At 39.5% G+C, this 11,500-nt stretch overlaps 1 protein-coding gene across 1 annotated transcript in view; it reads left to right on the top strand.

Annotated features, from left to right (window-relative positions):
* Positions 1 to 11,500, top strand: part of LOC144728324 (uncharacterized) — a 56,185-nt gene that overhangs the window by 27,802 nt on the left and 16,883 nt on the right. The window contains exons 18-26 of the mRNA XM_078607678.1: positions 1,344 to 1,552; positions 2,703 to 2,769; positions 3,536 to 3,703; positions 5,104 to 5,217; positions 5,348 to 5,611; positions 6,594 to 6,740; positions 7,615 to 7,802; positions 9,484 to 9,664; positions 10,052 to 10,177. Of these exons, the coding sequence (XP_078463804.1) occupies positions 1,344 to 1,552; positions 2,703 to 2,769; positions 3,536 to 3,703; positions 5,104 to 5,217; positions 5,348 to 5,611; positions 6,594 to 6,740; positions 7,615 to 7,802; positions 9,484 to 9,664; positions 10,052 to 10,177 (1,464 nt within the window). The remainder of the gene's footprint in view (positions 1 to 1,343; positions 1,553 to 2,702; positions 2,770 to 3,535; positions 3,704 to 5,103; positions 5,218 to 5,347; positions 5,612 to 6,593; positions 6,741 to 7,614; positions 7,803 to 9,483; positions 9,665 to 10,051; positions 10,178 to 11,500) is intronic.

Genomic DNA, 11,500 nt, shown 5'->3' with positions numbered 1-11,500 from the left:
AAACATAAGAGACACCTATTACGAGGCATCAAATCAGCATTAACCTCACATACCTGTGGTAAAACATGCAAATAAATATGATTTGGTAATGAACGCATTGTCATTGAAACTGATTGGCCTACATAAGAGACAGACTCCTTTATGGCTTTATCTCACCAGCATTATACCGGAGAACGCCAAAAGGCGAACAATACAAGGACAATGTATCGCCAAATTATAAATACCTCAAGTTAAGCAGTTTATATCTATGGGACCTTTTTGCCAGTACAGTATCAAAATGATCAACACAGAAAAGGCTTTCCTTTTTATTTCCACAACTATTGGACAGTTTTGTTTAAAGATGTCCATTGAGAAACAATATTGAACTGGTTTGAGGTTTGACTTGGGCCTGTGATCGATGTATCCCGATTTGAACCGTGCACACTCTATGCAGTTCTTGAACTGAGGAGCTGAGAACGAATTGTGTGCGAGGGATATCATCCACCCGTTGGAAGAGATTGACATCCATATGATCCAAAATAACAGATATAAACCTTTCCTGACAATTTATTTCCGAATGTATAAGAAGAATACCACTCATGGCTGGACATCAGCTTCTGATGGCACTGATGTCCTAGTCCAACAGGGAATTTGGCCTCCAAAACATGAATCATGTCGAGAGGGTTGATCTCCACAGTGAGTTAAAGAAACAGCAGCAGCTGCAAAAATACGTGGTGTATGAAGGAATGTGGATGATTTGCGTGGTTGGGGGTAACTCCTCTATTGCTGCACCTGAAAGAGGCAACGAGGGCACGTGGAATTTTAGCAATCCTGTCACATCACCGTGCACTGTTAATGTACCAACTTTTGTTCTAATCGAAGCGTCACACTGTGAATGTGCCTTGTAATCGTTGCTCAGAATTGCCTTATGGCTTTAGCTACCACACATTTTGTCACGTATCTTCCCTATGTTCCCAAAAATGCCTGTTATTATATTAGCTTCCTGTTTAAGTCCATGCTATGAAGTTGCCAAAACAGTATTTCCTCTTGTAATAGGGATTTCATTACATATATTGTATCTGGTCATACACTAAAAACACATTTACAATCCTATAATGTAATTTCAATCCACAGCTGCTGCATAAAGACATCCACCAACTGACACTATAACTTTGAGGCACGGGCATCTGTAAAAGCAATATATTTAACCGTAATATTGATTCACTATATTTTTTCCAATTAACTTCAGTGCCTATATTGTGCCATCATCACACTTTTGTGCATTTGTCAGCGGTGTGCTATACTACCGTGTATTGGACACCAACTGCGGTCTGACACTGTTTTCTGTTTAATTTTCGTTTCAGCATTTCTAATCGGTGACCCCCACATTACGACGCTGGACAACGTCTCGTATACCTTCAACGGCCTCGGGGAGTTCACCGTTCTTCACGCATTCGGAGAGAATGGCAGCGAGTTAATCCTGCAGGGCCGGACTGACGTTGCAGGCACCAATGGGACCTTCAAAGCCACCTCCTTTGTAGCTCTTGTCGCGCACGAGACGGGGGGAGCAAAGGTATGTGGGGGCAGTGTGATTTACAATGATGTTAATCTCCCTGTAATGCACATGCATAGGGTTACACGGTACTTTATCTGCGTGATATCCGCACAGATTGTAAAATAACTGTGGTCTTGCTGTGATCTATGTTACCCCATACGTTCACATGAATTTACAGTCTCATATAGTGTCTACCAATGACTCACATTGTTAAGAAGTTAGATATAAACGCGTACTATAAATGTACAGTAACTGTAACTGGGTGAGAAGTAGTGCATGTGATTAGCACAGCGATACGAAGCACGAGTTACCATGGGTTTGACCCCTGTCTATAATCAACGTTAGTAGCGAGTGATATATGAATACATTCTGACCCACATTCACCAAGCAGTACAGTACTGAACCAGCGTGGAGAAATATGAAACATCTCCCACAACCACATGGCATGGGAAGGCCCTCACCCAGCAGTGGATTGACAAAAAAAGGCTGTAAATGCACTGCATGTTAAACAAGCAGTATGACACTGCCGAGTTAGCTTACTAATTCATGACCAAACTTATTTCCGCATTGCCAAAGTCCCAAATGACTTTCTTTGAAAACACACTAGACTGCTGTGGCACATGATGAGCATACCAACAGGTGTAACATTATACTGTCGTACCAAAAATACCGAGGGCCTATATGAAGGGTCTCGCAACAAAATGACATATACGATATAAGGTAGATCATAGAATATCATCGATTTTCGGGGGCAGGAGCGCCGGATTTTCAAAAACGCCGGATAATCACTAATAATCATTATTTAAAATAGCTTATTTTTCCACATCCTTGAAAACCATTATGTTTTTAGGTGTCGTGTCTATGTTATTTTTTGTTTAAATTTGTTTTGAAATTGGCATAAATGAACCTACAAAGAGTAAAAAATAAATATCCTGCTGTAAAAGTTACCGTTTTTTACTGTATTGTACTTACCACTCCAATCTCGAAGACTGGCATGGGGCTGATGTAGTACGTGCTCCTACGCTCTTGTTTCAACAACATGATTGTGTTTGATGGTCGTTATTATTTTTATTATTATCTATTATGGACTGGGTCACAGCCTCCGGAGCGGTTTTGCCGGATCATGTATGTTTCTATGTATGTTTACAATTATGATCAATTTAAACAGGTGCAGTGGATACTCGGAGATAACAGCACGGCAGTCTTTTTAAACGACGAAGCTGTGAATGTAACAGGTAACTTTTGGAACAGTACAGTTTCTCATTATTTTTTGTATTTTATGAGGCACACATTATAATGTGTAATTCACATTCAAAGTAGTGTATGTGACAATGCTCTCAATATATAAATACATCCTTTTGGATGTGAGGACGTATTTTTTTTACGATATATTAAATTAAGTTATAATTGTATTGTTTGTGTAGACATTTACATGCATCCTCAGCCTAGATAAAAATAGTAAACCCCTTCACATAATTTACAACCGACGTGTATGCTTACTTTCACACATACATAGATATACTTTGCATGAAAAAACACACACTAAAATATAATAATACTGTAATCGTCATCAGCATAATTATAGAGAATATAAGTAATACAAATAATTAAGCGTAAAATCTTTCCTTTTTTATACTTCTGACTGTCCGTGTAAAAAAAATTGCCCTTCATTATCATCCATAGACACATATGTACTGATTAATCTCCAAGTGATTGATGAAATGTCACTATTCGGAGTTGTAATTCAGTTAAATAATCAATAGTGTTTCTCCTCTTGTATTGTATGTTGTGATTGATGTGTCATTTTGTATATATTTATTAATCGTATTAAGTCAATTAACTTAAATGCAAGCATTAGCATGTGATGTGCTTGTCAATTTAATACATCTTAAATAATAAAACAAATAAAACTATTCCAAGTGTAAAATTTCACTTTAATTGATGATTCTATATATCGTGACATGCCCTAATTGTTTTATTCTGGTGTCGCTGTCTTGGCAGATGTTCCATTCATAAAAAACTCAACATCAATTCAGCGGTCAGGAAATTCAGGCATAATGGCCTCATTCCCGTCGGGCATCTCCGTGAACGTGTCAGGGGTTTACGGGGCCCTCAGCTTCATCATTCTGCTGCCAGAAACGTTCATCAACCGCACACAAGGCCTACTAGGTGAGACTTATCTCTGATGGAATCTCACATCTTGACCCTTCATCGTTCGTCAAATGGCACACGAAGTTGTCGAATGTCAGTATTAAATATTAAAACAACATGTGCCTTCTTAAAACGTATCAACTTAGCAAGCATTGTGTTAAATAATTATTTTTTAAACTGCCTTGAGTTTCAGTTTCACACTTTGGCTTTCACAACCAATATTATTCATATTAAAGGTGTTTTGGGTTAGATCGCATAAGTATAAATGTGTTGTTAACCCGCCACCACCCGACACAGATAATTAGTAAGGTTTGTCACGTAAACAAAACATGCCATTTAGTTACTACTTCAGCCCACCGGTGTCAATTCTGGCAAAATCGCCCGATGATGCTGGATGTAATTACCAGCGAAACGTCCTACTCAAATGATAAATGTTGTGCATTTACTCTCCAACACACTAGTGTTCTGAAGTAGTAACTAATTGCCACGTTTTATTTACGTGACAAACCTGACTAATTGGCTATATCGACTGGTGGCGGGTTTATGACACATCTATTCTAAAGTGATCTTACCCAAAACATGGTCTTGATTTTTTTTATTTTCCCTGTTTATTCTTTTTGTCATTTTAGTGACCCAGGTTACTTTGACATGTAACTTTCCTGGTGTGCTGAGTTTTTACCTGGTTAAATAAAAAAAATTTCACACGTGCATACAGAAACTCCAAGAGGTTCATTTTACCGAAAAACACATGCGATGAATACAGTCGCCTTTGCCCAGCATGTTTCTCAATTGGTTGCAATGCTGCAGTGCCGTGTAGTGTCGTGTATAAGCTGCACAGAGGCTGCCACTACAAGAGCAAAAAAACAAGTGTCAAGCAAAAAGCTATGATCAGATTTTGCGTGAAAGGTGCTGCTGAGATGTATGGCTGTACATGGGGACACAGCAATTCAGACAACATTTATTGCACAGCATGGTGACCTATCTGCAATACACCTGTGTTTTGTCTGGCATTAATTATTTCATCACCGTCGTGTGTTAATTAAAGTTGCTGCCACTTTTGTTCTGCCACTCCTAGGCTTGATATAAATGTTTGCATCGCCATGCTTAAATCTCTAGACCAACGTGCATGGCATTGCTTTCACACATACAGGTGTTCTTGTATAACTGTATGAAATCTGCCATACATTTGATCACAGCCTTTTACTTTAATGACATATCCACTGCTGCAGCACCTTCCAATTAGTACGGCTGGCTACGTACGGTGCGAAATAATTTCAACAAACATGCAGACAAAAGTAGTACCTGTGCTACACATGACAATGCAGTCTGGAAACATTGAGTAACGTTCTGCATATAAACGGCATCATGCTCTGGGGGTTATAAATTCGCAACACTTACTTTGATTATTTTCTACGCAGGTGTTTTCAACAAGGATCCCACAGATGACTTTCAACCTTCAAATGGCACTGTGCTGCCATTCAATGGAACGTTACCACCAGAATCTACAATATTTTATGAGTTTGGCATGACTTGTAAGTTGTCCTGTAGTGCAACGTGTTTTGTAAATTATACTTATTGCTTTGAATATAACTTATCAAGAATGAGCATAATGATGGGTACTGCTTGCTTATTAAAAAGCACCGTTTCCAATTACCTTTGCAGGGAAAACTACACCAAGCACAAGCCTGTTTTCTTATAGCAGCAGCACTGGGGAGAGCTGGTACACCTTCAACAACAATAGCTTTGTGCCACTGTTTTATGAAGACCTCGTGAATCAAACGAGCCCAGAAAATCTGGCAGCAGTTGAAAGTACCTGTGGAGGGCAGAAGGATTGCATTTTTGATACACTTAGCACTGGAAACATGCAATTCGGACTCGCTACGCGAACCAGTACTAACGCGTTTATCAAAGAGAGCCAAGAGCTAAGTAAGTGTGCACGTTTTTGATGTTACATCCTCAAAAACATGCAGTCAATCTGTGTTCAATTTTGGTGAAACTTAACTTGTAGTAACATTATTTTGGTGAGTTGGAGGGTATATTCCAGTTAACTTTTTGTGGGATCACATATATGACCCGCTGACTGGTAATACTGCATTGCTTATTTGTGTGTTGTGTTAGCATTTCAAGTCTTCATTATGACTTATATATACTAGCTTTTTTGCCCGTCCAAGGACGGGTGTATATTGCAGTCAATCTGAAATATTCAATAGAAATATTGTTCAGCTCATGATTATTAATGAGGGGGGCTTGCCCCATGTGGAGTGACGTCACCCGCGAATGGTTATTGTGGAGGGGTGCGGCATTTGGAGTGACGTCACCCTTTTATGATTATTAATGAGGGGAGGGGTGCGGCATGTGGAGTGCGTTAGTGTAAATTTCCACGCGGGCATGAATATTAATGTAGGGGGGGGGGGCTCTTTTTCAGTGACGTCACGCATGGATGCAGCACTGTGCTGCGTATATTTATATTTTCCTGTCACATTCTGTAAAGAAACGTCATATTTGAAACGACTTTGCGTAATAAATTATTTAATTGAGCTCGACCTTCCTCTGCGTTAGTTAAAAAATCCACCCACTTATGAATATTAATGAGGGGGGAGCTCATGTGGAGTGACGTCACGCGCGGGACAGACAGACATTTCTGGCTGATTATAGTAGGTAATAATAAAAAAGAAAGATTTCTAAAAGGTCATCAGTGACACAGGTTATTTTAAGACACAAAATATGTAATAAATAAAGACCTTGATAAACTTCTGAACATATAGATTAGGTGGTTGAATTTCATGTTTGTTTTATCCCTGGCAGAAAATGCTTAGAAAATTTTAAAAAGCCTGAAGTCAGCATAAATTATTCAACCAAGGTGAGGATTTTTCCATAAATATTAAATGTTGTTTTGTTCTTGTTGCAGAAAACTTCCCACCAAACATCAATTCCGTTGGACAGATTAATTGCAAACTGAATGAAACAGTGTTCTTCCAGCTGATTGCAGTGGATTTCGACAAGGTCCCCATAGACTTTAACATCGTAACTAACTCCTCAGACCTCAGTATTACAAGTAAGTATCCATTATATGGCAATAGTCATGCACTGAAAAATAATTGTAAATGTACATTATAAATGGAACATGATTACCATACAGATGTTGTATTCTGTCCAGAATTGAGTAAAGTAAAAATTACTTCGGTTTAATTACTTGAGCAAAATGACAACAGGAAAATAGATGGGGAAAAAAGTCCCACCTCTATTCCCACGCTTGTGGCCCTGGACGGTAGTATGATGGACGGGGATTGGTGACGTCATCGGCATCAGCATTCACATTATGCTTGGTGGGGCTTGTTTGGGGGGTTTCCCACCTTCAAGAGGCAAGGTGTGGAGGATGGCCAACAATTTTTAAAGGGGGCCCAAGTAATCGACCGCAAAAAGTAGTGGTAAATTGAAATTAATGGTCGATTAATTTGCTTAATTGACTAATCGCCACAGATTGTAATCCAGGAATGCCACTAAAATACCCATATGGAAAAGTGGAGTTTCAGTTTTCTGGGACCACATCGTTTTCGTAAATTGTTCTTTTGGTGTCAAGGTCAAAAGCTTAAAATGTGATTTTAATCATATTTACAGGTTGTTCAAGATTCCCTATCTTTCTTTGCCTATCTTCTGATACTGTGACTATGTATCAACTGTAATGCATTTTTCAACTCTGTTGAGCAACCAATAAATATTGAGTGGTTGTCTTTAAACTCGGAGTGCTTCATTGTAACAGGAACATGAATGAAACCACGATGCATGACCTTTAAAATAACAACCTTCAATATCGAGTGCCACCCAAATGTCTTTGTAGGAATGCACTCAGTTTAAAATAACAAATAGCTATAAATGTTTTACGCAAAATTACGATCAGCGATTGCTGCTGCTGCCTATGGTTGTTGCAGGCGATGGGAATTTTACATGGAGTCCCAGAAGCTCAGAGCCGGTGTTTGGCGTGGTGAGCGCCAGCGACGGCAAGGCCTCCTCTGTGCTGCTGCTCAACCTCACTCTGTGCAACTGCAGCGTCCACTCCACGTGCCTCTACAACCAGACCACCCTGAGCATCAACGGCAGAGATGGATCCACTTACCAGGTCAGCTGCAAAATCTGTAAAAAAAATTGTACAAGTCAAAACTTCTGGGGTTATAGTTTCTTAAACGCCATGTGAATACATTGTAATCATTCAATACAGTTGAACTCCAATTATTTGTGACACGAATATCTGTGAATTTTGATTTAAAGCTTTCGTGACTGCAGGGATTAATATTCTTGGTTCTTTCTGTAGTCACGTAGAAGGGACATAATAAAATAATAAAAATATTAAACAATAAAATGATCACGACGTTTCGACTGCAACACAAGCAATCATCATCAGGTGTGAAATCCACAGCAAGAAAATTTGAAAATTTTTTAAAACAAATTTTTGCTGTGGATTTCACACCTGATGATGATTGCTTGTGTTGCAGTCGAAACGTCGTGAGAATTTTATTGTTTTATATATTTTGTATTTTTTTTATTTCCCTTCTACGTGACTTTACCGAAAGAACCAAGAACATGAATATCTGTGAATTTTTTATCTGGGGCCCTCAAATTTGGTTCTTTCTTCTAAGTATTAGAATTACTGTCCTATGGTGTATTTCACTGCTAAAAAATGTCCATTGAGCCTATGAATGATTTAACTAGCAACAACTGACAACATGGCACTGATATGAATGCGTTATTTTTTTCTCCAGCAATTGTAAACGACATCATAAATACAATTGTAATGTATAACTCAGAGACGCCGCCTTGCTTAAGTTAAAAAATATTGATTATATATTACAGTCCACCCGACTCGACATGTCGTCAGGTGGACACAGGTTGACTATATACAACTGGGTGAATCTACGTAGCTGCTACACAACGTTCACTACGTAGTTGACTGACTATATAGGAGCCGTCGATGTAGTAGCCACGGCGAAGATATATAACTTCTTTCCTAGCCTTCCAAGACGATGAGGGAAATCCACCGTGATGACTGCGACGACGGTCTGGACCCCGACTTCCCACAGCAGCCTTGAGCCCCGCTCCACGCTGCCTTTTATTTCCCCTCGGCTCTGCCACGCCCCTTTTCCCGAACTCTCTCCTTTGCCTCACTATAACACCCCGGAGGTTCCATCTCGACCCCCGCGTTGACTCCTCACCCAGTTACCTCACTTGACCCTGCCTGTCCTCATCGCTGCAATCATTATTTAGGGCCACTAGGCCCTGTACTGTCTTTACACAATGATGCATTTCAAGTAGAAAAAGAAACACATTTTAAAAAAAATTACGCACGTTATTTTAAACAGTATTTGCTGAATTTGTAAGTCTTGAAATAGCCTTGTATAAAATATGTTGACAATTTTTGTGATTACCAAGAGATGAAGGTGAAACCCTGGAACTAGAGGAGGCTCTTGAGAGCCCTGCTAGAGAATATTCGGCCTACTTTCATCCTGGCTAGACACCTTGGAATTGGTGGAAGTACCCACACTTTTCCCCAACACGCACAACCAACTGTGGTGGTGTACCCACGTATACTGCTGGGGAGGGACAGAGGGGGGATTTAAGAAAATGCATAATTATTTCAAATTCTGTCCCAAGAGAACAAACCAGGCGACTTCTGGATCCAAAGTCCAATGTGCTAACGGTTGTACCGAGGCAGCATCCCCATTACAACGCTACACAACTAACTTAAATTTAATGTTGCTCAGTAAGCTTTGTGTTTTTGCCGCCTATCATGCCCGTGCTTGAAGGTTGCTGGCTGTCTATGTGAACCTGGGTACACGGGGACATACTGCGCAGAAGATTTTAACGCGTGTGCAGACGACCCCTGTCACCCTGGCGTGAATTGCACTGATTTTCCCCCTCCATCCATGAATTTTACATGCGGGCCATGTCCAGCACATCTAAAAGGCGATGGAACAAAGTGTTATGGTATGTGAATTATTTTCTCTGTGTAGATTATATCATCTTCTCCTAGTTGAGGGCAGTCACATTTTGATGCTATCAGCTACATCCTTGTACATCAGTCTGTATCGCACCTCCAATTAGCGTGGTTGGCTACGTACAGTGTGAAGTTCAAAATACATCCATGCTTGCGTATCATTCACATGTATCCATGTGTTTGGTGACTGTGGTTAATTAATTTAATGCCAAAATGTATGTGTTTTAAAATAGTGAACATGTGTTTATACTGTGGTAGTGGACAATTCGCGAAATGTTTATATACATGTTCTAATCCCTTTGTATAATATTGTAGCGAATTCATGTTGCTTGACATTCTCTTCTATCAAATCATCTGTTTTGGTTTTTGTTCGACAGATGAGAATGAGTGCTTGGCACAGCCACGGGTGTGTGATCAGACATGTGAAAACACGCTTATTGGATACCAGTGCAGCTGCACAAAAGGATACAGCATCAGCACCACAAACAGCTCTCAATGTGAAGGTGCTGTATGGGATATATTGATCAGAAATTCCATTGGCAAGAAAATGTTGCATATGGCAAAAGTTGGATGACTTCTTATTTGCTATGAAGTAAACGTCTCTGGATAAATATATATCAACGTTGTTAGTTTTACGAATCAAGGTCAAGGGCTATAGCTGTGTTTGATCTGGTATGCTCATAGATGTGTGTCTGTGTGTTTTATGACGTGTGATATTCTTAGTTTAACATACAACAGAACAAAGGTTTTATGAAAAAGTTAAATAACTGTAAGATACTTTATTGCGTGCTCTCTATACTGGACGTCAAGCAAGAGCAGCTTTTGGCATGTGTATTATTAACCATTGGATGTACTCTGTTTCTTGTTCATGTCATTTGATTACAAAACGTGTCTATGAGAAAAAAACACCCAATATTTGCGTAAGGCATTTGAAAACAAGATATAGACCACATTCACATGTTGTTCCCACTCACACAAACAAAGACATACATACATAGAGACCTATGTATGTTCTAAGTGACCAACTTTCAAAATTGCACAGCACACAAGGAAATGGCAGAGCCATTTACACACCAGCCTGAACGCCTTTCTTTCCACAATGCTGTGTTGTTGACAGTGACTCGTACGATACACTGACAAACACACCATGAGTTTCAAACAACACACACACATTTGTAAAAAGCTCACAGCCTCCGTGAAAAAAGAAAATACCATCGGCATTTCTTGAAATTCGTTGCGGTCCTCTTACTTTAGGTCACCAACACAATAAATATGAACAAATGTGACAGGTGACAGTGATAGACAACTGTGGACAAATTCAATCACTGCTGCCTGTAAGTTCGTCAATTTTGCTTAAATGTATTTTGATGGTGACCTAAGAGAAGAGGACCACAATGCACTTCTTCAGAAAATTATGATTGTTTTTACATATGCACAGAGCCTGTGTGCTTTGGACACAATTGTCTGTACGTGGTTGGAAACTTTATGGTTTTCTGTCCTGTACTCTTATTATGTTATGATGGCGTTTTGTTTTTCTCATCATTTACATTTATTATGAAACACACCATTACTATCTGCACACAGTTGTGCACACGCAAGCACTCCCATGCTTATATATAAAAGTACCACAAGGCAATTATTGTCCTCTTAAGCCAATAAGAGTGTTACGTGCTGTCAGTAAGGTTGGAATTCCACTAGAAAAGGCATGTGAGCCCCACTTGTCTCCTCCCCTGCTAATGATAATGGATATTTTAGGTTCTGGTGAGCCCAACTTTAAGTACAGATCCCAGAAATTTCCACATGCATATGAGATGCATGCATCTACA

This window comes from Lampetra planeri, chromosome 28 (genome assembly GCF_965212315.1).
Source record: "Lampetra planeri chromosome 28, kcLamPlan1.2.h2, whole genome shotgun sequence".
NCBI classification, from domain to species: Eukaryota; Metazoa; Chordata; class Hyperoartia; order Petromyzontiformes; family Petromyzontidae; genus Lampetra; species Lampetra planeri.
The sequence above is the reverse complement of the archived record's forward strand: the minus strand, read 5'-3'. Positions and strand labels throughout refer to the sequence as shown.